At 36.5% G+C, this 25,877-nt stretch overlaps 1 protein-coding gene across 3 annotated transcripts; it reads left to right on the top strand.

The window, feature by feature from the left end:
• The first annotated feature begins 3,315 nt into the window (after positions 1-3,315).
• LOC18436968 (B-cell receptor-associated 31-like protein) lies at positions 3,316-22,520 on the top strand. Of its 3 annotated transcripts, none has more exons than XM_011626125.3 (3): positions 3,316-3,918; positions 18,664-19,039; positions 21,667-22,520. In XM_011626125.3, the coding sequence occupies exons 1-3, from the start codon at positions 3,636-3,638 to the stop codon at positions 21,674-21,676; spliced, it is 669 nt and encodes a 222-aa protein (XP_011624427.1). In that variant the 5' UTR covers positions 3,316-3,635; the 3' UTR covers positions 21,677-22,520. The 3 variants fall into 3 exon arrangements, with proteins under 3 accessions (XP_011624427.1, XP_011624428.1, XP_088709745.1); XM_011626126.3 differs by lacking the exon at positions 21,667-22,520 and adding an exon at positions 19,146-19,466; XM_088853619.1 differs by lacking the exon at positions 21,667-22,520 and having other exon boundaries at positions 18,664-19,085.
• Positions 22,521-25,877: the final 3,357 nt, after the last annotated feature.

Here is a 25,877-nt window from a genome sequence, read left to right as displayed (position 1 = left end):
CAAAGGTATTTCCTGCCTCTGCTCTCTTCCACCATCTTCTGTTCTATCAAAACCACTATTTCCTGCCTTGTCCATCTAGGAAATTTGGGTGGGGCTATTGGGTCCACGTTAGAGGCTGAATTGCTGATTGGGTTATCTTTGGTTTCTGCATCTTGGCCTGAAACACCTTGAGATTCCATGGATTAGTTGGGGTTGCCAAGAGCTGGTTTCTTTGATGAAAAGATGATGTTTTTGGGGCACCTCAAGTAGAGATAAGGGGGTGATGGTGTGTAGAGATTGGAGTTTCTGGGGTACCTAAGAAGAGAGAGAGAGAGAGAGATGGTGGTTGTCAAAAGATGGGGTTTTGTGTGATAATTCAAGGTAAAAGTTCATTAATTGTATTTTTTTGAAGATTGCTTCAGTATTTTGTTTGTCGTTTTGCTTTTCTCAAAATGTGGTATTCTCTATGCTTCTCTATTAGTATTTGATGTATATAAACATGTTATTGTTTGATTATTTAATTTTCATCCTACATTAGTTTATGGATTTGCTAAATTTGGGAGTAATAGGTGTGTTGATTTTTCCTGATTAGAGTTATTTTACATACTTGTGCCCTATAGAAAAATTCGGCCTTATTAGCTTCATGAGTGCCTGTTATTGTTCTTGATGAAGGGCTACTTAAATAGAGTTTTTTTTTTTTTTTTTTTACTTTATCTCCAATTGTAGATTTTGTGGTTTTATTTGCAAATCTGTCTTCACAATCTCCTTGTTTTTACTTTTTTAACAAGGAGTAATCTTCCCGTTTTTATGGATTGCAGAAGTATTGAACATCTGTTAGAGCTTGGGCAGAGAGATTGTACCTACTTAGAGTTCTCTCTCTCTCTCTCTCTCTTATTTTGTTGTTTTATTAATCTTTTTGATGTATAAAGAGGTTTTATGTAAACATTTGGGATGCATCTAGCAATCTGATCTACTTTGGTGTGTTAGATGGTGTGGTTTGATCTATGTAGACAATTATTTACGAGCCTCTCTCTCTCTTTGTGGCTGGCTTGAATGTGTAGTTCCAGTCTGTTACTTGATTGCTCATGTATAAGCTTGAATGTAGTTCAAATCTGTTTCTTGGTTGCACATTTAGATCTAGTCTGTTTCAATGGCCTTGGGACATTATTGGGCTGGGCCGGACTTTTAAAAGGTCGGCCTGAAATGCCCGAAAATATTCTTGCTCCTCTCTTAGAAACGGGTTTTAGATAAAGAGATGAACTAGAACATGAATTTATAGAAAAGAGAATGGATTTTTTTAGTGAGAGGGCTGGATGGCATGTTGATGAGAGATAAAATTGAAAACCGAAATGATAAATGCACGAGAGAGAAAACCAAACGCTCATCATTTGACAGTCTAATTTGTGATTGAGAAAATTGAAGTGATGAGAGAGAAACACCAAAAGGCCACACGTCCACATAAAATTTTGGGCCTTGCCGGGTTATTTTCGGGCCGTTCCGGGAGTTCAGGGCCTCGTCAGGACCCGGCCCATTCCGTTGGCAGCCCTATATGTGGCTGGTTGGCCGCACCGTGCCGCCAACACCCGCACTTGTGTGCATGTCCACTCATGTGTGTGTGCATAGAACTTCCACTTTAATAAGTGGAAGAATGAAGTCCATAGTCCAGACTGCGGAGAGCGGAAAGCTCCACATTCAAGAAGCAAATGCTTTGTGGTTTAACAAATTTTGTCTTTAAGACTTTGTTAACTAATGTGCAATTTGCTTTTTACTCTTGCTATCCATCCATGAAAGCTATTAACATTGTAAAATATATTTATATAAATAAAAACTCCAAACCCAGCTCATTCCGGTATCCGGACCTGCACGGTTATATAAATAAAAACTCCAAACCCAGCTCATTCTGGTATCCAGACCTGCACGGTTTTCGTGAGGAATCAGTTTTGATGTCATTTTTTTTGGGTCGGTTCGCGTAAGGACACTTTCGAAAGTTTCGTTTGTAAAACAAAGACCGGAGCACACCATAGTACCCCTTCAGCACCCGGCAACTACCATGGATTCACGTGTATGGCTAAAGCCTCTTGGGTTAACTCTTCTATATGGGACAAATAAATTGTCCATTTCTTCCATAATAAACAATCACTCCCTCTCCTAATCACTCTCTATATAGTTATTTCCGTTGAACCTGTGCTATAATATTTTAATTATGTAAATAGGACACATTAAAACTACATTGTTAAGTGAATATAATTTTGTAAAAATTATTAACTTATTTATTATAATTATTTTAAAATTGATATTGTTATATTGAGATTTTTATTGTTATAAATACATTAAAAATCACATAATTAATATATGAAATTGCTATGTTATTTAATTAATTAATATTATTATATAGATTATGTTATTTTCACATTTAGTTTAGATTGTAATTTTAAATGAATATATTTATAATTTTTACAAATATTAAAAATAACTTATGGTTAATTTTTATTATTACAATAATTTATTTTATACAACAATAAAATTTAATATAATTTTGAATTGTATTAAGTTGTTATATAGAAATTCTTAAATCATATTTATTATAATATTATAATTAATAATTATACAATGATATACCAAATCTTATGTTTTATTTATAAATTTATTTGCATTATAAATTATGTATTATTTTTTCTTACAGTTGAAAATAAGATTTTTAAATTAGATGATATTATAGGATATTTTATATTTATTCTTATTTTCATAGTAAAATAATTATAAAATATAAACCAACAATTTCATTTTAATTTCAATGTATAATATTATAGTTAGTTATGTTATAGTAAATTTGGACGAAGAAAGAAAATTAATAAATGTTTGATGCGATACTAATTTCACATTATATAAGAATTTTTTTATCTTATAATATATAAGTATTTTCTAATATTTTTAAATTATTTTGACGTAATATTATAATCCTCATTATAATTAATAATTATACAAACATCTAAATAAAAAAATATCTCATTATTCACCTATTTTTACAAAGTAATAAATGTACATAATGCACGACTCTTAATTTTTTTTACAAACTAAAAAATACACTACTTTTAGAGATAGGTAATGATTTTATAAAAAAATTATGTGACACATATTACCGATTCGATTGACTTTCAAAACCAATTTACCGATCCGACATGGATGTGTGTCCAACAGGGACATGACTGATGTGTCTTGCTCCAAACCGCAAGGAAGAGAGGGGGATTTTCCTTCCAAGGCCCACGCATTCCACACTCAATTCCACCGCGTCCCGCACCTACTCGTATTAAATAAAGAGATCGAAAAACACGACCCGCCGTTCGTCTCTTCCTTTTCGGTCATTTAAAAATGTAGTCATCCTGCACCTTGCTTCCGCTTTCATTGCGCCTCGACGATCCCAAAAAGTCTCTCTCTCTCTCTCTCTCGCCACATGCTCTGGTCCGTCCCACTCATTCACCTCATGAACTTCCAATAGGAAAGCCTCCCTGAACGTGACCGGTTGGTTTGTTACAACAAATCTTAAAATTCAATTCACCAATCTCCAGTTTTAGAGAGAGAAAACGCTCTCTGGTTTTATCATCCGATTGGAAGGAGGAGGACACGAGAATCCTCTGTTTCAGGAGTGAATTGTGAGGATGATTCAGCTCCTGTTCGCTCTTTTGTTTGGAGAAGGGCTTCTGATCCTTCTTCTGCTGGTGAGAACTCCTCTGAGAAAGCTTGTTCTTCTAGGATTGGATCGGGTGAAGAGAGGGAGGGGCCCTGCTGTTGTCAAGACGCTCGCTACTACCGTTTTTGTTGTGTTGGTTTCCAGTGTTAACAGTGTGATGAAGATCCAGAGAAGGGCATCAGCTGTGGGTTCGATCACTCCTACTGATCAGGTTCTTATGAGCAAGCACATGCTCGAGGCCTCAATGATGGGTATTTCTGGATCTCTCTCTCTGTCTCTCCAGATTTTCTTTTGTGTTTACGAGAACAGAGAATTCATTGAAACTGGAGCGTGAGAAGATCTGTGATCACTATGAGTTTTCATTTTCTTATCATGCTTATTATGTGATGCTTTTGATTTGTTTTCCCCATTTACTTTTGGATTTGTTTGGATTGAGTTATTCGTTGGGATCAAAACTCTTGTTGCAGAATTGAATGTTTTGCTGCTGTGATGTTTTGGGACAATTAGAAGCGTTTGAGTGAATTTCTTCTGCAGATTGGTTTTTATGCAAGTTACCAATGTTTTGGTACTTTTTTTTTATTTCTTGATTTGCAAGTCATTCTTTGTACTCCCTTATTTGGCAATGGATCTTTGGGATGTGGAGACTTCTTTTCCTTCCTTTTAGAAATTTAAGATTGAATCAAGTACTTTATGGCAATATTAAATTCATCAAAATATGTAATTCGTGGAAGACATTGTTACGATTTTGCTATAGATGTTATAGTTGATGATAAGTCTTGCAAGTTAATAAGTCTACCCAAATCCAGTCTAAATTTGGGGCCGTTTCATCTTCCTCCAATATAAAAGGATGAAACCTTTGTACTCCTTTGTTCATTGTGAAATTCGTCAAGGTGGTTGATTGGGTAATGATAAATGTTATTGTTCTAGCATTTATTGGCTCCTCCTGCCTTTTTAAATTGGTAGGATGAGTTCGGCATCATATGACACCTATGTTTGTGATTGATGACGATAATGATTTCGTTTTGTCCAGGTTTTAGAATTGGTATCTTCAATATGATTCTTGAACAAAAGTTGGTTTTTGAGAACTAAGGTACTTGCATATCCTAGACGAAATTTATTGTTGAGAAAAAGTGAACAACTTATGGAATAAAGCAACAATGTCGATCAAATAAACCATAATATCAGTATATAATTCTGGCCAAATTTTGAATGAGTTTGGGATGGTTCAGTTTCCAAATTTGTTTTGTTTTTTAAGATAGTGCTAGTAAAGATTATCTGCTGTTGTTTATGAGATCTTGAATTTATTTACATCAATGGTTTTCCCTTCTTCATGGCATGGGTAACTATTCATTTGAGAATGTCATATTCACTGTTATTAGATTAATACATAATTCATAAGAAATATATTCAGAACATTTAAGCACTGATCATATTTATTTTATACCTTATACCAGTTAATTATGTATATCATCCTTTGTTTGACTCCCAGCATTTTCATTGCAGCATGAGATAGCAGTTGTATGTTTACAAGGTTACTCTGTAGTTTAGATTCTTAAGTAGTTATTAGCTGCCCATAAGAAAGGTCTAAAATAAATTTTAAATGGTTCTTTTGATGAACACTGTTATCTCTTTTCAGATTCCGCATATAAATTATTTCAAAATAATGCAACTGAAATGAATGTGGTAATTGAAGTTTCTTGAAACTTTTGACTTTTGGGTGATTTTGTATTACATGACTACACCCTAGAAGAATATGCATGGTATTTGTACTACTGTTCTAATGCAATGATTCAATGTTGTGACTTGTGAACCAAATATTCTTCAATAGAATGACTCATAACTTAAAGGTTGAATTACTCTTTAGACAATATAGGCCATGATCACAACATCTTTCATGAATAGAATTATCCAAATTCGGTTAATTTTCTCATGGAAATTGTATGTAATTAATTATATAGTGCAGTGACACCTTTGCCTTGATGCAATTTTTTTTGTATGAATAAGGATAGAAGGTAAAGTTTCCTTGGTTACAATTTGTGTGACCTAGGAACCAATAATCTATTGGTAATATGTGATGTCTTTGTGGCGTGTTGATGTTATTAATACCTACTAGAGTATGCAACTAATTTTCTTCTTTGTTTGTTTGTTTTCATGGTAACCATAATATGTATGTGACTGTAACTGGTTGGTTCCAATAATAGATTTCTAGGGTACTTTCAAGCCAAGAAATAAGAACTTTCTTTTAATTGTAAAATACCCTTTCTAAATTGTTGGTGATGAAATGAAGTTTATCTGAGCGTTACTGTTAGATCTCAATATGCTGTCAACATCTCATGCACAAGCCAGGCAATTTGAACTTGAAATTAATTGCGGAGTTGATCATATTAAACTTATATGGATGAATTACTGCTTCAAGTCTATTTACATGTCTCTTCAATTCCTGTTGATTATTGTGCTAAGGCCTTGAAATCGTATATGTGAGAGTTCCTAGCAAGTGATGTGCTTTGATATCCTATTGATGCAGTTGGATCTTGAGAAACACAAAGTTTTCTTTATAGATCTAAGTGCAAATAATTAAGGCACGTAGACCGATAAAATAATTAAGAATAAAATTCAATTTACCTTCAACAATGGTATGGCCACAAATATCTAAGCAAATATGTGCCTAAACATGCATAATCCGTAAGAAGAGAGACTTGAAATACATTGCTGTAAGGTATTTAATAAGAAAAAATCCAAGTGACTTCCTTTACCTGCTTTCCTTGGGCTATGAAATTAGAAGGGGTTATTTGCAATTCCTCTCACAGTATAGCACATGGAACTTGAGGCATCCGATTTTTTTTCTGTCATGTATTTCTATAGCTTTTATTACAATGTGATAAGTCCCAATAACAATGAATAAGTTTGTTTTGTTAATGGCCTAATTAACTTATGTAGCTTACTTGGGCATGGTTTTCCAATTTGCCAATGGTGTTGTGGTTCATGAGTCGGTAGAAGTCCTCCAGTTCATCATTTGCTTTGAGATATTTCTAATAGAATTAGTGAAAATTGTGAAAGAGTTATTGCGCATATCCTGGTGCCAAGAAAATTCTCCCCTCGACATTCTTTCATTCTCTCCCAATACTTTAATCTTCCTCTAGCCAATAAATTCCAGGGGCTGTTGTACTGGCATCATGGCACATTTCCAGCTACTGTGAGATAAGGTGAAAGCATGAATTTGACAATCATAATTCTAAGGAGACTCTGTTCAATCACATTTATCTGGTAGAGGGAAACTTTTTCATTGGAGGAGCTCTTGTCCCTTGGAGGAGCTCTTGTTCCTTGGATTGAAATACCCTCTGCAGAACTGTTGTTTGAAACTTAGTTTCAGGATCTACTAACATCGGTGGCGATCCATTGATGTGTCCCTTTGTTCAGAGTGCGATTGCAGTCCGATTGTGATCCCATGTTGGAGGAGCGTGATCCCTGTCAAGAAAGGGGTGGTCAACACGTCCATATTTTTTATATTTTTTATATTTTTTAAGGAAAAGAAGAATCAAATGCATGTCAATAAAAAATAAGTAATAAAAGCATATCTATAAAAAAAGGAAAGCAATAAATGCATATCAATACAAAAAAGGGAAGCAATAACTATTCAACCATGTTCCCTAAATTGTTCAAAGGAAAGTGATTTTTAAATTTACACCAATAAAAAATAGAAGGTTTTGAATTCAAGGCTTTCAAATTCGTATGTAATGAAGGGAACGCTGGGTTCAGCTTTTGTTACAAATGGTATGGGATTTTAACCCGACATGTTTCTGTATCTCTTGTCTATCTATATTTCTATATTTATGTGCTCTTTCTACTTCATGCTCTTTTTCGTTATTCTTTTCGAAAAGAATGAAATGATGGGGATAGTGAAGAAAAGGGCAGGACTCGTATATCATTTGACTGAAATAATATTCTTTAACCTTAGATATCATTTATGGTCAAATAAATATCTTTAGCAGACTATTATGGAGGACTTGCGCATCAGAAAACTCAGGTTAATAATTCTGAGTATTACTATCATATTTTGTTTGAGTAAATTTATTCAAGTATAACAAAATATATTTGTCATTGATCAATGTCGCATCTAAATATTATGTAAATATTTGTGATTAGTCTTTTAAGTTTTTTTTTTTTTTTTAATTTCTCTTTTTATATGTCAAAACTTGCGCACTCTTGGCAAGCATTGATCCCCTGCTCTCTCTCCCACCTCCAACAACTATGTTTTGAATCTATGTTCTTTTGGATTGTACATGTTTGTAACTAGTATTGCTCAATTCTTTGTGGATCTATCCTTGGTGAATGTTAAATATAATGTTATTCTTGACTCTTGTTGGTTTTAAGGATTGGATTTGAAAAGGATATTTAAGAAATGTTACGAACTAAGTAAAATATTAGTAAGAAAGTTGGATATGTAGGTGGCAAGGATTCCAACCAAAGGGTCTTATATATTGTATGTCCATCGTTTCAGTAGGGATTGAATTTTTATTTATTTCTTTAGAATATTTGAGTTGTTGTGCCTTTTGAGCTACATTAATTGTATTTCTTTTGAGAAACTTTTGGTTTTTTTTTATCTCATTACTTTTACTTGTAAAATGGGGCTCATGTCTAATTTGAGATACATATACTGTGGGATATTGGTAGTTGCTTCAAGTTGTGATGAAAGTTGTGAATGTGATGATAGTGGTGAATATTCTTAGTTGCAATGATCAATGAAGGCATTGAATTACTAGAATTGTTTTTGGAATCATGCTTGGTGAAGTTAAACTGCATGTTATGCGCACCCACTACCCTCCACCTAATGAGTACTTTTTATGAATTTCAAAAGAGAATAAGTATATGGATGTTCTTTTGGATCATGAGTTTGCAGTGCCACTTTGACTCGATGATCATATATATGAGATTCACCCGATGTTGGGAATGTGGTAGTAGGAAGTTGTATATGAGGGGGCTACAAAATACCTGTGCAATTAGAGAGAATGGCCTGGAAGTGTTTTTGTACCAACAACATGAACTTTCTTGCAAATTTTTGAAATTGGGGGATATTAAAATTATTTCCTTACTCGAGTTTGTGGGTGGTAATAAATGGATTGACTTGGAGTTTGATGCTTAAACTAGTACTCGGAGAGTGAATGCTAGTGGTTGGACTATTCTACCTATTAACATGAAAGCCTCTAAGAATGCAACAAATGGAACTTGAGAATGACTTCTCTTCAACTTAGGAGAGATTGCTATTGCCAGCTTTTAGCTAATGTGGCTTCATTCTCAGGTGTTCATTGTGAAAAAATTTTGTTTTCGATTTCAAGATTTATGATTATCATTTTTATGGATTTGTACAATTTTGGCATATATGGGCCTTGAGAATGACTTCTCTCCAACTTAGGGGAGATTGTTGTTGCCAACTTTAGCTAATGTGCATTCATTCTCAGGTGTTCATTTTGAACAAAGTTTGTTTTGGACTTCAAGATTTATGATTACCATTTCTATGGATTTTGTACAATTTCGGCATATATGGGCTTCAAATTATGTGGAACACTCTAGAGACAACATTTTTGGGATTTGTGGCCTTGTGTTGATGTTTCAATATTTTATTTGAGCAAGAGTGAATTAGTGGGGAACCGGGATGGGGTGGTTGATACCGATCCAGGCCTAACTGTCCAAATTGGAGCAATCCTCCAAGGCAATAGGATCGAGATATGGTTTTGTGTGTGGCCTATCCAAGATGTGGCTTATTGCCCATCTAATATAGAAATGCAACTAGGGAATTCCTGATTTAGGATGCTTGTAGCAATCATATGACTCAAGCTTGGTTTGTCATTTGGGTCTTTGTTGCTCCACCGTTGTATACATATTTGTATACATGGGAGTTATAAAACCTTTTAGCCAGGGGTTCATTTGGGATCATCCCTTGTTGAGGTCGGAGTTATACCCAGTGGTGGATGATTGAGAGGTTGACAATTTTACTCCTATGTGAAGATCGAGAGGCCATTGAGGACTAGATTGAAAACCTCGACATACAATCCCGCAACATGTGCATATGATAGCTGCAACAGGAAATCCCCTTTCTTATTTTAGGGACTTGCACATGTACCGGAAGATATTACCCCTTTTCACATTCAGGACAGGAGATTGGTGCTTGACTTGTCCTTAGGGGTGCACTTGAAATCCACACAAGTTCATTAGTCATGATACTATTGGCCAACTTTAATGGACCAAGCATGAGCCCCTGTGGTCTAGACTATAGGCCATGGATTCCATTGGGTTGGTTTGAAAAAAATAATGCGAGGGCTCTGGCTTTCGGAAGTTCTGGAGTACCTTTGTGTAATTGGAAAATCTTAACCTTTTTGGCTTTACTTTCTTTTAAAAATTGTTTCTTAATCTGGGAAGTTGGAATTTAAATAAATGTTTTGAAAATTATTCTTAAATATTTTAAATATTTTAAATATTTTTTAGAATTTTTTTCCCAAGCTAAAACAAAGGCATTCTAACGATATAAAAAGACAAAACATTGACATGTGGACAAATTGGCACACATGAGGGCCAAATGGCCTTGGTCCAACGTATAAGGCGCATTTGACCAGCATGGATGGGGCCTACACCCCCATGCCCCGCACAATGGGAGGGTGACTTTGTCACCTCTCTCTCATATGGTACTATCTCCTAGATTCCACATGTGTGACGCGAGAGAGAGAGAGAGAGAGAGAGAGAGAGAGAGAGAGAGAGAGAGAGAGAGAGAGAGAGAGAGAGAGAGAGAGCATGTGCACTTGCTTCATATGGGTTGTTATTTGGGATGGGGTGAGGTGGCACTAACACATTGGGTGGGATGGTATCATCCACACATGATGTTAAGCAAATTGGAGGGATAGTTTTCCAGATTCAAATTATAAGGGAATGTCGTATAGATGCTAAGGGATAAGGGTGTGTGATTCGTCTCATTTCATGATAGCTGATTTGAAGAATAGATGGCCTGGATTGCATTTTCCTTCACTCCATAGACTAGTTAAATTAGTGGCTAAGATTGCGTCTCCCAAATATGAACCAAGAAGGTTCTAGAGATGATGTGATCCCCACCAGCTATCGCTATTAATGGGTACCAAGGAAGTCCATTTCAAGGCACACCTCTCATTAAAATTGCCTCCATGCTGCTTAACTTCTCTGTTCCACACCGCAGCCATCAAACCCTTGCTATATGGTGGTGGCTTATGTCCTGATCCTCATGATTCATCAACCTAGCCATGAATATACCAAATTCTAGTCATGATGAAGCTCACACATGAGCCATGCAAAAGTCAAGTAGCTCCACCTCTAAATTAGGTGATATCTCACCATAATGTTGGTCAATTCTTGCTGCATTCTCTGCAATTGATCATCATTAGAGCTTGATCAAAGTCTGATTGAAGTTGTCCTTAGACTGTGTTAGTCAAAGCTCAATTCCAAGATATTGTGTCCTAATTTTGTGCATGGAGTTATTGGACAGTTAACCTCATAATTTGGCCTGCAATCTCTTCAAATGCAACAACTATTCTACTTGTACATAGCAAATGGCGTAAATTAAATTGCCTGCTACACTAGCATGCAGTGCATGGGACATCTTATCTTTCTCAGCCTCTGTCTATGGACAATGTTTAGACTAAGTGCATGATCCTTCTTGAGTGGAGTGTCAATCGTCTTCTAGTTGTGCATCCTAAACTGCTTTAGGATTTTCCTAATGTAGGTCTCCTGAGACAAACTAAGGATCCTCTTAGAACGATTGTACTTGATATTAACATCAAGCACATAATGTGCCTTGCCCAAGTCCTTCATATCAGAATTGGGGGACAACCACTCATTGGTGGCATTAAACATCTCCTTGTCGTTACCTGCCATCCGGATGTTATCCACATACAATGATAGGATTATGAAATTCTTCGTATGGTGTTTGACATGTATACAGTGGTCCTGCTCAATCATTGACAGTCCATGAGAGCTCATAACTATATGAAATTCATGTACCACTGTCTGGAGGATTGCTTATGTCCATGAATATACTTAGCAAGCTTACATGCTTTCTGCTCTTGCCCATGGACTTCATAACCCTTTGGTTGTTCCATGTAAATCTCTTCCTCCAGGTTCCCATTAAGGAAAGTTTGAAATCCATTTGGTAAAGTTCGAAATCCAAGTATTCCACAATGGCAAGTATAAAGTGAATTGAGGGAATTGAGGCTACTCTCACCATTGGGGTCAAGTATAAAATGAATTGAGGCCATTCTCACCATCGGGGAGAATGTCTTATCTATAGTTCCATGGGCCTTTCTCCTAATTTTTAGGGCCGCCTTGTTCCTGATGGCCTCTCTCTTTAGGGGAAGATCCATGAGTTCCAAGACCTGGTTCTTCTCCATGGAACTAATTTCCTCGTCCATTGTGGCAAGATATTTGCCTGCATCTGGTGATCTCAGAGCTTCTTGATACGAACCCGGTTCATCATTATCAATGGAGATGCACGTCAAGCCTTCCCTTCATTCCAAAATGTCTTTGGGGAACTCTGTCACCTGCATTCTAAGATGTTTAGGAATGAATGGTGGTTCACTCTTACTATCCTCAACCATGGGAACATTTCCGTTATCGTCATCCATTGGAGGAATCTCCTCACCATCCTTAATTTGAAGTTCAATAATCTCATGGAGATCTAGGGTCATCATTGACCACTTTTCGCTTGGGAACTTTCACTCAATAAAGTCCATGTCATGGAATTCGGTATCTCTCAGTCCACCTTCTTCAGAGTTATTGCAAAAGACACGCCCAGATAGTTCTTAGGACACCTAGCAAAGGTACACTCTATGGACCTCTTGTCTAGTTGGTCAGCTAAGATGGGTAATGGACGAACCAGCTAAACCCCAACTATGCAAATAGTTAATTCAAGATTTTTACTGGTCCAAACTCGTAAGGGTTTTAGGCACGAATTTTCAAGGCATCCTATTCAAGATGTCTGCAGCAGCCAGCAGAGCATCTCCCCAAAAACTCACAAGGAGATTTGCTTTTGCCATCATGGACCTCACCATGTCCGTAAGGGGTAAAATGCCTTCTCTTTGTAACTCCATTTTACTCCAGATTATAGGAAATTGTTTTTTGCCGACAAATCCCATGATTTTAACAGAACTTCCTAAATAGTTCAGGGTGTAATAGCACCCTATGCTAGTTCTGAGAACCTTAATTCTCTTCCTTGACTGGTTCTCAACAGCCAACTTAAATCACTTGAGGTAATCAATTGCCTCAAAGTTATGTGAGATTAATTACACATAATCATAGTGTGAGTAATAACCAATGAAATTGATGAATTATTGGGATTAGTCATGAGCCTTCTCAGTAAAGGGACAAGAAATGTCTTAATGGATGATTTCTAAGGGTTATTTTTTATCTTAGAGCATTAAGAATTGGTTTTCTAGTTGATTTACCCATTAAACAAGGTTTACACATGGATAAGTCTACTTTGGTTGAGAATAGTAATAAACATTCTTTTAATTATTCTGGTCACCCTATCTTTATTTATGTGCCCCAATCTTGCGTGCCACAACATAGAAGCAGAGACATCATGCACAAACATAAAGATTGAGAAAATGGGAAGGAGAATGCATCATTAAACAGAAGAATGGGGATTTAGAACAAAAATAATCTTCCATATTGAAAGTAAAAAGTTCATCAACTAGAAATCCAACAAAAACTCTATGATCTTTTTGTTTAATTTGTACTCTATTGCCCAAAAAAGAAATCAAATGTTCTCGAGAGAGTCAGGGGATTGAAAGTAGGCTCTTCATCCCAGGAGCTTAGAAACATCACAGGGAAACATGATCCCACCAGATTGAAATTGTACACAATAGGTCACCATATCCACCGCATCCTTGGCGGCATTGCTTCCCATTAAAATCTTCACACCTCCCATTGGAGCTTGTTGAGGCTCCAACAGCCTGTCTGCATCCCTCGCTATGTGTTTTGTCGTCTCCTGAATCCACAATCCTTACATTAGAAAGCGGATGAGCAGCTAACACGTCTAGGCACACACTATCAAACTCACTGGAATTAATTATTCGTACTTGCATTGACTCGGTGCACTCATGAGTGAAGTGATGTCTTCCTGCAATTGTAGCAGGCCATGGCTGAGTTGTCCCTAGGTGCATTGTAGTTGCCTCCGCTTCGTTCAACATTCTTGCCTTTTTGCACCCTCAGTCTTTCTTTCCTTTTTCTTGGAGGATCGTTGCCCTCAGGCTTGCCTTTGGATTTCTTACGACCCTTCGGTTTGAGTCTTGGCAAAGATGTGAGCACGCTTCACTAGCAGAACTATGCTCTGCCTCCAACTCCAGAAGATGAGATAGATGAGAAAATGTTTCTTCATTTGTTATCATAATCTTTGTCTGCTCTCAAGATTGAGGAAATGATCTAAACATTGCCGAAATCTATTGCTCCTCACTTAGCATGTTGCCTGTTGCACTCAGGTCGTGTATCATTTGTGACATCTTTCTCAAATGTTTTGGCGGAGACACTTGATGACATTGTATATGTCTTGAATGCTAGCATTAGTGAGTATACATGGCTGGGGTTAGTTAGCAAGTCATCCATGATGTTTCCTAATTTTTCAGGAAAACATATGGAATTAATTCTCAAACAGAATTGGAAGGAGACTGAGATACTAGGGTTTCCCAAACCTTATGGGAGACTCATAGGACCCCCATGTCCCATTTTAGGAGAGCCCCCACTTCTGCATATGGGCATCACGTGAGTCTTTGTTTTTTTAGTGCCCATATGAAAGGTTTTAAAGACCTTTTGGTATTTTCGAAAGGGCTCACAAATTTTTAATGCTGAAAAACATGTTTGATTAAAAATTTCTGATGCAAAAATAAAATATGTAGGGCACTCCAAATAATTAACTTTTATAATTAATACATTTTCTAAGACGTTTTTAAACAAACGTAGAAGAGATATACATCCATTGGGAAAGGTATATGTGACTGTATATGGCAATCCACCTATGCTAGTTCCTGTGCTCCACAGGCTATCTTCTCAAACTAGCCCAATAGGACCCATACCCCACAGTCCATCGTAGAGGCTCATAATTGGACCATCAAAGCTAACCTATAAATATTGAGAACACCAGCTTAGTATGTGGAATCCAGGTTCCCCCCTAAGGTGAAGTCATGTCCCACATGGATATATATATATATTATGGCAGTAGTGTAGGGGATCCTCTCTTCAGCATATGCACATGTTTCGCCCTTTCAGGTTGCTTCCCATAAATTTGTCTATTATATGTACATGCCTTCCGGTGGTAATGATGAGGATTTGGCCTTTGCCCTCACAAGCCACCTACCACATATAGAAGTATGTATTCCTTCTGGCCAAAAACCACTCTAAGCATCTCTCCCACTTGATCAAGAGATGACCCTACAAACCCTCGCCTTATCCCTAGAGCTACGGGTTTTCTAAACTCAAATTTTCTGGGCCTAGACCGCCAAACCCGAGTGAGTCAACAAGCATTATGAAGCATGCCTCTCAAATCCCAACAGACTTCCCTCCCATTGTGTAAAGTGTGGCTGTAGTCATAGTTTTTATATATTCTCGAGGCCTTTGAAGGCTACATTCCCCAACATACAAGAGTAACATTGTAAGAGGATCTCCCTTTTGTGGGAAGAGTAGGGTCATAAACATCGAAGTGTACTAGGTCCAAAGGAAAATGAGAAGCTATATCCCTTTTAAGAATGGAAGGGCCTGGTACTTGGCCAACTTACAGCCCATACAATGAGAAATATCATGAAATGAAAAATGTCCTGAAACACGTGATGATGACATATACAGTAGTCTAGATCTTGATGCATGACCTAGTCCACGATGACATAATGAAAATGAAGATGTAGAACTAGAAACATTAAGAACTGTCAAGCCTGCTGATGAAGATACTGTATTAGGAACTCACAGAAGCATTCACCCTATAGAAAAGAACTTGGAAAAGCTCATGGTGATATAGGGGACCACTTTTATGGCCATCTCATTCACTCGCCTTGAATGCCGATCCTTCATAACACAAAAGAGAAGCGAGTGTCATGACCAAGGTTGGCAAGCTGCCTAATAGAAGATGAATAGAAAGACGGGGGACTCAGAAAACATCGGAATAGTAAGTTGACCAGAAGGATATGAACGAGAATCTATGGTCCTGAGATGTGTAACAGGCAAAGGGGAACCATTTTCAGTATGTATGTTCTAGAAGAGAGTCATCTATGGCCATATGATGTGAAGCCCCTGAATCAATGATCCAGGGTAAGAAGATGTACTTGAGGAGGAAGCAGCGGACATGGCTGGGGGAACTAGGACGACTTCCTAGTCATGCCCTATAGGAGATGCTGTGGCTGGTCAGGGGTGAAGACAAGGGTTGTGACAATGCTGTCAAGAGAAGAAGCAGATTGACTAATGTCCTGTCTCTCTGGTATATTAGCAGTGACGGTCTGATGAAGATGACTTCTCTGAGGCTGGCTCACAAAAGACTGTCCCTTGGCCTTCAAATTAGGGCAATCTTTTTCAAATGACTAAAGGCCCAACAATGGCAACAGCTAATGGGCCGGCACTCTTGCTGAAATGAAGAGGGATCCTGTGTGGAAGACTAGTGATGCTGTGCAACAATTAAAACACTATATGATTCTGGGAATTGAAGGCTGGCGAGACACCGGAGGAATCTGGTGTTATTTGCAATGAGCTCGATGCGGATGGAATTGAGAATCGACTGTAGGCAGAAAGATCCTTTGAAGAATAGAGCCACTGATCTACTGACACTCAGTTCTCAGCACCACAAAAAATTGATAAAGGTACTGGCCATTATGATAGCAACGAAAGTTGATCTCACACTTGAGTAAGAAATAAGGGTCCATCAAAGCTAATTGGTCCCAATACCTCATCATGAGTGGCTAAAACTCCTAACAAGAGTGACTGCCCTGTCTTCCTGCCCGAGTCTCAAGCTCAATCTGATATTCCTGAGTGGAGTTGTGCACATAGTGTCTGTGCAAATAGTCCCATCCTTCTTTTAGTGTGTGAAGTTTGGTGAGTTGGACTGTAGTGGAGGGTCCACCGTGTTGACAATCGAAGTCAAAATCTGGCATTTGTAACATGCCACTCATCCAATAAACTGCAGGTTTCTTGACCAATGCACCTATGTAAGTTTTTTCTAGACTGGGAATTCATCATCAAAAATGACCATTATGTGTAAATGGAGCCACCAAGTTTGATAGCAATGGGATGTGAGGATTGCAATGGCGTTGGAGCCAACGAGTGATATGATGTTCAGCAGCATTCTGGTTGAATTGAGGAACTCTTGATATGATGTTCAGCAGCATTCTGGTTGAATTGAGGAACTCTTGCAAACACTTGGAGGGTTTAAGGTGAAACACTTGGAGGGTTTAAGGTGAAACACTTAAACGAACAAGAAGATGTTGAATGAAAGAACTGGCATGGTATTAGTGGAATATGTGACATAGGGAACATGACTGTCGGCTGGAAAATACAAACAAAGTAGTGAGAAAGAAGCCTCGATTGTAGCTTGAAGAAGATGATTTCACCAAAGTAATAGAAGATCAAAAGCAATGACCAAAAACCTTACCAGATCCATAATGATGAAATGCCCAAATGTTGAGCAACATGGGCCAAAACTCGAAAGATGAAGAGAAACAGGACATGTGGCTGAGAGAAATGCGAATGAAATCTTTAGATCCGGCTTTGATCTTATCCAACCTTATAAATAGAGTGAAAAATTTGCCCCTCTCAAAATGGTCAGAATTCAAGTCGTTTAAGCTGCTTTCAATGCTGGAAAAGTTAGAAAACTCAAAAATGGCTACTGGTGGTCCGTCACCTTCAAACCTTTCAAAAACCCTCAAAAAAGGACTTTAAAAATTCAGGAAAAGTCAACTATAATAAATTCATCTAAGAATGTGGCCGCCTTGGCCTGATTTGAGCAAGGTGATGATGTCAGCATGTACATGGTCGCTCAACGATGATGTCAGCAAGTGTAGGAAGATATGATCTTGACAATGAAAAGTTAACTAATAAATTCATCTAAGAATGTGGCCTTCTTTGCCTGATTTGCGCAAGTGATGATGTCAGCATGTACGTGGTCACTAATGCCAATGATGATGTCAGCAAGTGTAGGAAGATAAGAAGATCTTGACAATGTAGACCTTTATCAATCTTCTGCCAACCATTCGAGTGATCAAATTGACCTCTCCAAGTTTATTTGCTCAAAAACTGAGAAAAACTGGAAACCGTAGGTTGCTTTGATACCATGTCAAATTGGAGAAGAAATACTAATGCTAGATAGCTGTTAGATGGTCAATTTTACCATTATTTCTGTAGGGAGCTACATAAGTATTGAATTCTTCATTAACCTTTCAATTCCTATCCTTCAGCTACTTTAGTTAGTTATTTATTGATTACCGTGTCATAGTATCCTTATATTTGTCTTGAACATGCTTGCCCACTATTAGCACAAAATACAAATGGTTGTGCTCTTCTTTCAGTTCTACTATCTGTTAGTGCAACCTGTAGACAGCTAATTATTTCGTGAAGATTTAAAATGGTTATCTTACAGGTGTAGAGCCTGGCATCATATTTCGCTATATCCCAGGATTTTAATTTCATTTGTTTAAAAGTAGTGAAGGGGCACATAGAAAGAACCAAATATATTCTTTTGTCACTTAAATTGGTTAAGTAGCAGGTCTAGATGCATCTTGTTTTCTTTCCCATTTTGCTTTTGATGATTTTGTTGCCTAATTCTGTATGACCTCTGAAAACAAGTCTTCGGTTATGGCAGTGGTGGTATTGCTCATTTAGTTAAGTTGGACTTGGCTTCATATGCATGCAGCCTTTTGCTAAAGCAGTCAATTTTTTTTACCTAACTACTGGATCTATGTTTGCTTTAGCTCTACTTTTTGCATGTAAACAAATGTGTTTATATTATACAGGATATGCCCTTTTCCTTACGCTGATGATCGACCGAATGCACCACCATATGACGGAACTGCGTATATTGAGGAAGCAGATCAGAAGTTCAGGAGAGGGAAAAAGTGCTGGAGGTTCTGGGGATAACAGTAATAGTAACAGAAGGGCATTGGAAGAAGACATAGCAGCTTTGCAAGAGAAGGTGAAGGAGTTGCAGTTGGAGTCTGAGGCAAAGGATAGAGAGGCAAAGACAGCTGAGACCAATGCTATGGCTTTGAGGAAGCAGTCAGAGGGCTTCCTTCTCGAGTATGATCGTCTGTTGGAAGACAATCAGAACCTCAGGAGCCAGTTGCAGTCTGTAGACCGAAGATTGTCTCATTCAGATAGCAAAAAGAACATGTAAGTGATATAATTTTTTTCTGTTTTTGTTCTCCTCTCGTGCTCTCTTTTATACCGCTTGTTTTGAACTGCTACACGAGTTGACAAATTTTTGTATGAAATATAGGTGAGAAGCTCATGCATACTTGCTATTCTGTATTTGGTGATGGATAGCTAATTCATCACAGTTTTCTCGTTTCAGCTAAACATGTGATGGTGGTATAGTGTGTCTTAATACTCTTTATTTTTCTATTTTGTATGGGAAGATGTTACATTAACCTTTTTGGTTTCCTGCTCTGAAGTCTATAGGAGGTTGGTTAATTCTGAAATTTCCAAATTAAGCAAGGGTAGACATGAGTGTCACTTGGATGTTTGACATATTTGGAAGCTCTGTTGTTGTATCACACAAAAGAAAAATAAATAACAGAAAAGACAAAAGTGTATACTAGACACTGCAGTCGAGAAAGGAAAATAAGCTGCTGACAGAAATCTATTCTGTAGATAGAAGAGATAAAAAGTTCTTACCCTGTGTCCATTCCCTGACAGTCTCGCTTATAATCCAGAACAGTAAAAAATATGAGATGGCTTGTTGAATGGCACAGTATTTGCTTTGCGTGATATCCTTGGTTTCTTTAGCGGTTTTTTAAATCTCATCTAGTATTAGAAGCTCCATCTTGTTATTTTTTCTTAATGAATTTTACAACCAAAGTAGACAGAAGCTGTTGCAGATACACTTCAATACCCATCTTATTTGTCGCCATTTTTCGAATTTGGGTATTTAGCAGATCTTATGTGTAGCTATCATTCAAATTGCACTTTTTGGGGACATCATCCATTGTGCATTGAAGTTAATGGTATTTTGGATGTTTAACTAATTGAATCGATGTAATATTTTGGTAACGACAGCCGAAGCACCTAGGCGTGTGGTTCCTCTACTAAAATATATCTTTGAGATAGACTTTGGATCCATAATTTCACATGTCGATGATTTCGACCACCATGATAATCAATCTGAAAACATATAATTTTTTTAAGCTTTTAAAGTAGTTTATTAAGATGTTCTTTTTGCACCCTTCATTTTTCCTCGTCATAGATAATCAGATTTGCACGATTTGGAAGTTGTAAATGACTGAATCTAACGCAGAAATGTGGTTCCAGTGGTTTTAAATGTGTTTCATATCATGAGGCGCACAATAATTTTCCATTAATTTATGTTCAAACATTCGAAGTTCATGCCAAAGAGATCTACTAAATCGATCATGCCCAAGGGCACGATGGCACCTCTGTGCTTTTGTTATTAACGGATTGATTCTCAGCATGTAAAATTAGTTGGCCAAAAGGATAAAAGTTGTTGGCATTGGGTCCTCGAAAGTGAAACTCCTTTTTTTTGGGTGGTTAAAATATTGGGGTGGTTGCAAGTTTATTTGTGGAAAAAATCGTATAATGGTGGGTAGTAACCAAGATAAAAAAGTACTTATTTATTTATTTAGTTAGTTTGGAGGATATAGGGTTCTTACCCGTAGGAATAGAACTTGAGACGTAGTGCTATTAGAACCCAGCTGCTGCCCCCTAAACCCAAGCTCAGATAAAAAATTATGAATGAGGCAAAGTTGCATGACAAGGTGAAAAGATCAAGGTCTAAAGTCCCAAGTAAAACTTGGCCCGCTGCAATTTGTGGTAATCAGTACCAGAAGCGTAATTTGAACTCATGGTGGCTTGAAAGGACATCTTTTTCTAAACTATTGCATTTGGAGGCAAAAGATACTCTCACTATCTTCAAAGTATTCAGTCTCTCATTTGAAAAATCCAAAAATGCAAATAGGTCGTGATGAGGACACCCTGTGTATGTTATTGGAATTGCATGTTTGAGACAAGCTTTGGTGCCGTCCAAGTTTCAATGAGAACTATTGGATAAATCTTAATATATGTGGGTTTTTCAGTTAACCATGATGAATGATTGCTGATTGAAACTTTGAGGTATTTTATACTATACGAGTATTTATTTATAGTATAAAGAGTTCACAATATTTCTAGCCACTGGATGAAGGAAAAAGTATATATATATAGAGCCTAGGCTCTAAACAATCAAATTAGAGCGCATTTGAAAAATTTCACTAGAAGAGATTGTTTCTAAACAATCAAATTAGAGCGCACCTGAAAAATTTCACTAGAAGAGGTTGTTTTGATGTTTAAATATCCTCAAATTGATCATCTCAATATCACGATGCATGAACATGAGAAAAAAATGGATTTCAAGTTTTGAAAATAGTGCATCTTGTAACGCATTTTTGGTCTGTCAATTTTCAAGATTTTCAAGTTTTTATAAATTGGCTCGATCTACGCTATTTTTTAAGCTTTAAATTTTATAATTAAAGATGAAAATATATTTTAAGGCCATTACAAAGATTTCGAGTATTGAAACTACATTTTTTTATACTATTTGAAGGTGAGCTTTATTTTGATTGTTTAGCGCCTCGGCTCTATACAAACTGTACCCTTGGATGAAAGCTAACTGAAAGTGTCACAACATTCAAAAACATTTATTTGAATTTGTGCTTATCTACATTCTTGACAACCTGATTTCAAATCTAATGATCATCTATCATTGTGATCTTCTTGTATAAAAAGTAACTAGTCTCGTTGTGCAGATTTCCATAGTTAGTCGGCGAGAAAACCAAACATTGGAAGAAAAGGGCCTCTGAAAAGTTTGACTGGCACTAGTTCACCGAAGCAAAACATGACACGGGAGAAAAAGGCCTGAAGAATGATTTCTAATGGTGTACGATGGACAAAAGTGGAGACAAGGTCTCTCAGAAACTTGGCCGGAACCGAAAATACAACTTTTCTTGACTGAAGTTAAAGGTTGATAAGGAGCTAGGGCAGCCTCAGTAATGGTCTTTTATATAGAGCCGAGGCTCTAAACAATCAAATTGGAGCCTACTACAAAAGTTTCACTGGAAGTCGTTGTTTTGATGCCCAAATATCCTCAAACTGATCATCTCGACATCAAGATGCATGGACATGAGAAAAAAATGGATTTCAAGTTTTGAAAATATTGTATTTTGTAACGTATTTTTGGACTGTCAATTTTCAAGATTTTCAAGTTTCATAGACCTGTCGATCTACATTATTTTTGAAGCTTTAAACTTTATAAATAAAAATAAAAATATATTTTAAGGCTATTACAAAGATTTCCAGTATTGAAATCACATTTTTCAATAGGCTCTAATTTGATTGTTTAGAGCTTAGGCTCTATACAAACCGCACCCTTCTATATTAGCCACAGTTTGTTTGATAAAGGCTTTGACTAAGTATGCTAAAAAACCACAATTATTTTGTCTTAAGCACGGTTAAAGGTTGATAAAAAGTGGGCCAACTACGGCAGAAGGTCTCTCACAGACTTAAGACACAATGAGAGATACAACTGCTTTGTCTTAAGCAGTGTGAGAAATGCAACAACTTTGTTTTAACCAATAAAGCTTGATCAAAATTTAAAAGTTCATCTAACAGAAGAGTTGGCATAAGTTTGGCCAAAAAGAAGTTAGCACGCATACAAATTGAAAACACCACTTTTCACCATCGTAACTCAAGTCTAGTATAGTGAATTTCGGCACTAGTCGGAGCATGGTCCTAAGGACGTAACGTGATTGTGGGCCATGGGTTCCTTTGGGTTGGTTTGAGAGTGTGGTGGTAGGGTGTACTATGGGCCGTATGGAATGCCGTAGTTCAATAAAAGATCGAACCCCTGATTACCGAAATTCGCTTTCTACTTTTTTTTGGAAACATGAACTAACTTAACTTGATGGATGATAACGAAATATGATTTTAAAGTATTTTTGATATTTTCAGAAACTTTTTCTACAATGTAAATTGGTGGAAAATGGAAACAATTAAACAATGACAAAGGATGACCAAGGTTTAAAAAAAAACTAGACAGCCAGCCTAGCGCCCAGTGCCCAGAACTTTGGGTGCCCTATAGTACAATTTTATAGATAGATAATATATGTACATATATTTATATCAATTTTTTAATTTATTGCATTTGAAAATATTAGAACATACTTTATACTATATAAACATATGACATATTGCATGTTGAGAATAAACTTGTTCAAAATTTTAAATTTAAACCAGACAAAATTTAAAAAGTCTTATAAGATATGTATTAGTAATAGTCTCCAACACTCCATATTCCATAGTAAATGGAAAAGTTTAGAAAGCTTCTTCAAACCACTAAAAATACTTTTGATTATCAGAAAGAGGCATATTTCACAATAAGTGGAATAGTTTAGGAAGCTTCTTCAAACCGCAAAAATACTTTTGATTTAAAAAAATAGGTGTAGCTAAGAGATTGAGGGTTTACGGAATTATTCATTTAACTGCGGGTTGAAAATAACCCCTATAACCTATTTAAACCTTTGGAGATCAAAATTACCTCTATTATCATTTTGGTTTTTTGTTTTTTAAAAAGAAAACCTACATCCCCATCCACCTCAACGCCCGCCCAAGTACATCTACCCAAAACAGCCGCCTAGGCCTAGGCATGTGGAGCGTAAGGTCTTGGGCATGAATCATTTTTTTGGAAAACACAGAGAAATAATGGCACATGTGAGGTCCAAATGGCTAATGGATCTCATGTGGGCCATAAGGGCCGTACGTGGCCCTACATGGTCCAACACTAGGGGTGATGTACTGGCCTTGTACTTGTTATACTAGTGTTTTGTTGAGTGGATCATTATGGGAGAAGGCATTTCTGTTGAACTGGACCGGGACTTGGTGCACAATTTGTAGAGAATGGTAGGTCATGAATTCGTAATTTGTATCAAAGGTCCAAGGAAAATTGTGACATTTACCGAAAGAGGAAGTTCTTTAGACAAATATCACTGGATCCCTTCATTATGTGTAAAGGTGAATGGAGACGCATGTCACCTTATTTAATGAGACATATGGTACGTTTATTAAAGTATGAAAGCAGACTTGGGAAAAATGTCTTTAGTTGAATTAAATTACTAGGGGTGCGGTTTCCATAAGGTTGCAACCTTAAACAATCCAATTAAGGCGTACTTCTAAATTTTAATATAACATGTAATTTTGGTGTAAAAGGTTTTTAGGATTATCTAATAATCTATTTTCATATCTTATTATAAAATTTTAAACTCCAAAAATAGTTAAAATCAAGTAACACTATAAACATATGAAAATCTTGAAAATGAACGGTCATTACAAGATGCACTATTTTAGACTTAACATCGTTTTTTTTTTACATTCGAACATTTCGATGTCAAGATGATCAATTAGAGGGCTGAAAAATATTAAAACAACATTTTTCAATGGATTTTTGAGGTGCATTTGCAATTCTACATTTTAAGGTTAAACCTTATATAAACTTTTTCCAATTATTAAAGAGTCTATTTGAAATAATACAAGATTTTATTCATGGTTTTAAATAAAAAGAAATTAAGATTTGGAAGTTGGAGGATAAGAGTGCAAATTGTTGGTATTTTTGGTTTGAAAAATGGTTAAGTGTATTTCAAAACAACACTTTGGTTTTATTGTTCTTTCCTAAAATGCGTTTGTAGAGAGAGGAAGATGTGGGTTTGTGTCCCACATTGAAGAGAAGAGAGTTTGTTGAGCTATATTTAAGAGCACGTATTCCTATGCAATATACTCTAACTACAAAAGAGAGAGAAAGACATATGGGGAGCATGCGAATCGTGCGACGTGTATGGGCACGTGTGTCTGTGTGTGTGCATGTGCATGTACATGTGTGAGGGCAAGGCCGCTATGCGTGTGTGTGCGAGGGTGCAATGACACTTGATGACACACTTTTCACTTTGACACATGAGATACCTCTCGCTCGAGTACGTATGTGGGTCGGGCTTGTGGCTCGTTATCTTTTTGTGAGCCCAGCTCGTAGGGGGATCCAACAGTCATCTAGCCGTTGATGCGTATGGGATATCAACGGTCATCTAGTCGTTGATAACATGGAGGAAAAAGGAGGTTGTAATAGGAGCCATCAAGAGAGTTAAAGTGCATGTAATTTATAGCCATTGATGGTGTATGTAGCCAATTGAATTTGTGGAGTGAAGTTTTATTATCAGAATGCTTTATTTGGAATAGAATTCCATATAAAAAGAGTGATAAGACCCCTAATGAGCTTTAATTTGATAAAAAACCTTTTTTGAATTTTTTTTCAAATTATGGGGTTGTCTTGCATATGTTAAACTTCTATATCCTAAAAGAAATAAATTGGGTCCTAGAACATCTAAATGTGTTTTTGTGGGATATTCTCAAAACAGTAAAGATTATAGATTTTTGGATCTAAATTCTAACACAATAATGGAATCTAGAGATGCTGAACTTTTTTGAAAAACTCACTTGTAAAGTAAATTGAATGAGTTAATTCGTATGCAAAATGAAAATAATCATGAAAATAATCATAATGTGGATAGATAACGTGTAGAAAATAATTATGATGAAATAATATAACCAAGAAGAAGTAAGAGAATTAGAGGTGATCTATCTTACAACTTTGGATCTGACTTTTATATTTATCTTGTTAAAGGCTAATCAAAATAAAATTATGAATTCTTTACCTATAATCTCAAATGTGAAAGAAGATCCTACATCTCTAAATGAAGCTTTGGCATATCAAGATGCAATTTTTTGGAGAGAAGCTATTAATAATGAAATGGATTCCATAATAGCTAATAAAACATGGAAATTAGTAGATCACCTAGTTCTAAACCCATTGGTTGTAAATGGATTTTTAAAAGAAAAATGAATTCTAATGGTTCTAATAATAAATATAAAGCACGGTTAGTTGCTAAAGGTTTTAAACAAAAAGAAGGCATTGATT

The sequence above is a fragment of the Amborella trichopoda genome, chromosome 12 (genome assembly GCF_054954075.1).
Source record: "Amborella trichopoda isolate Santa Cruz 75 chromosome 12, AtrichopodaSantaCruz75HAP2 v2.0, whole genome shotgun sequence".
Lineage (NCBI taxonomy): Eukaryota > Viridiplantae > Streptophyta > Magnoliopsida > Amborellales > Amborellaceae > Amborella > Amborella trichopoda.
This window is presented reverse-complemented; position numbering and strand designations above follow the sequence as displayed.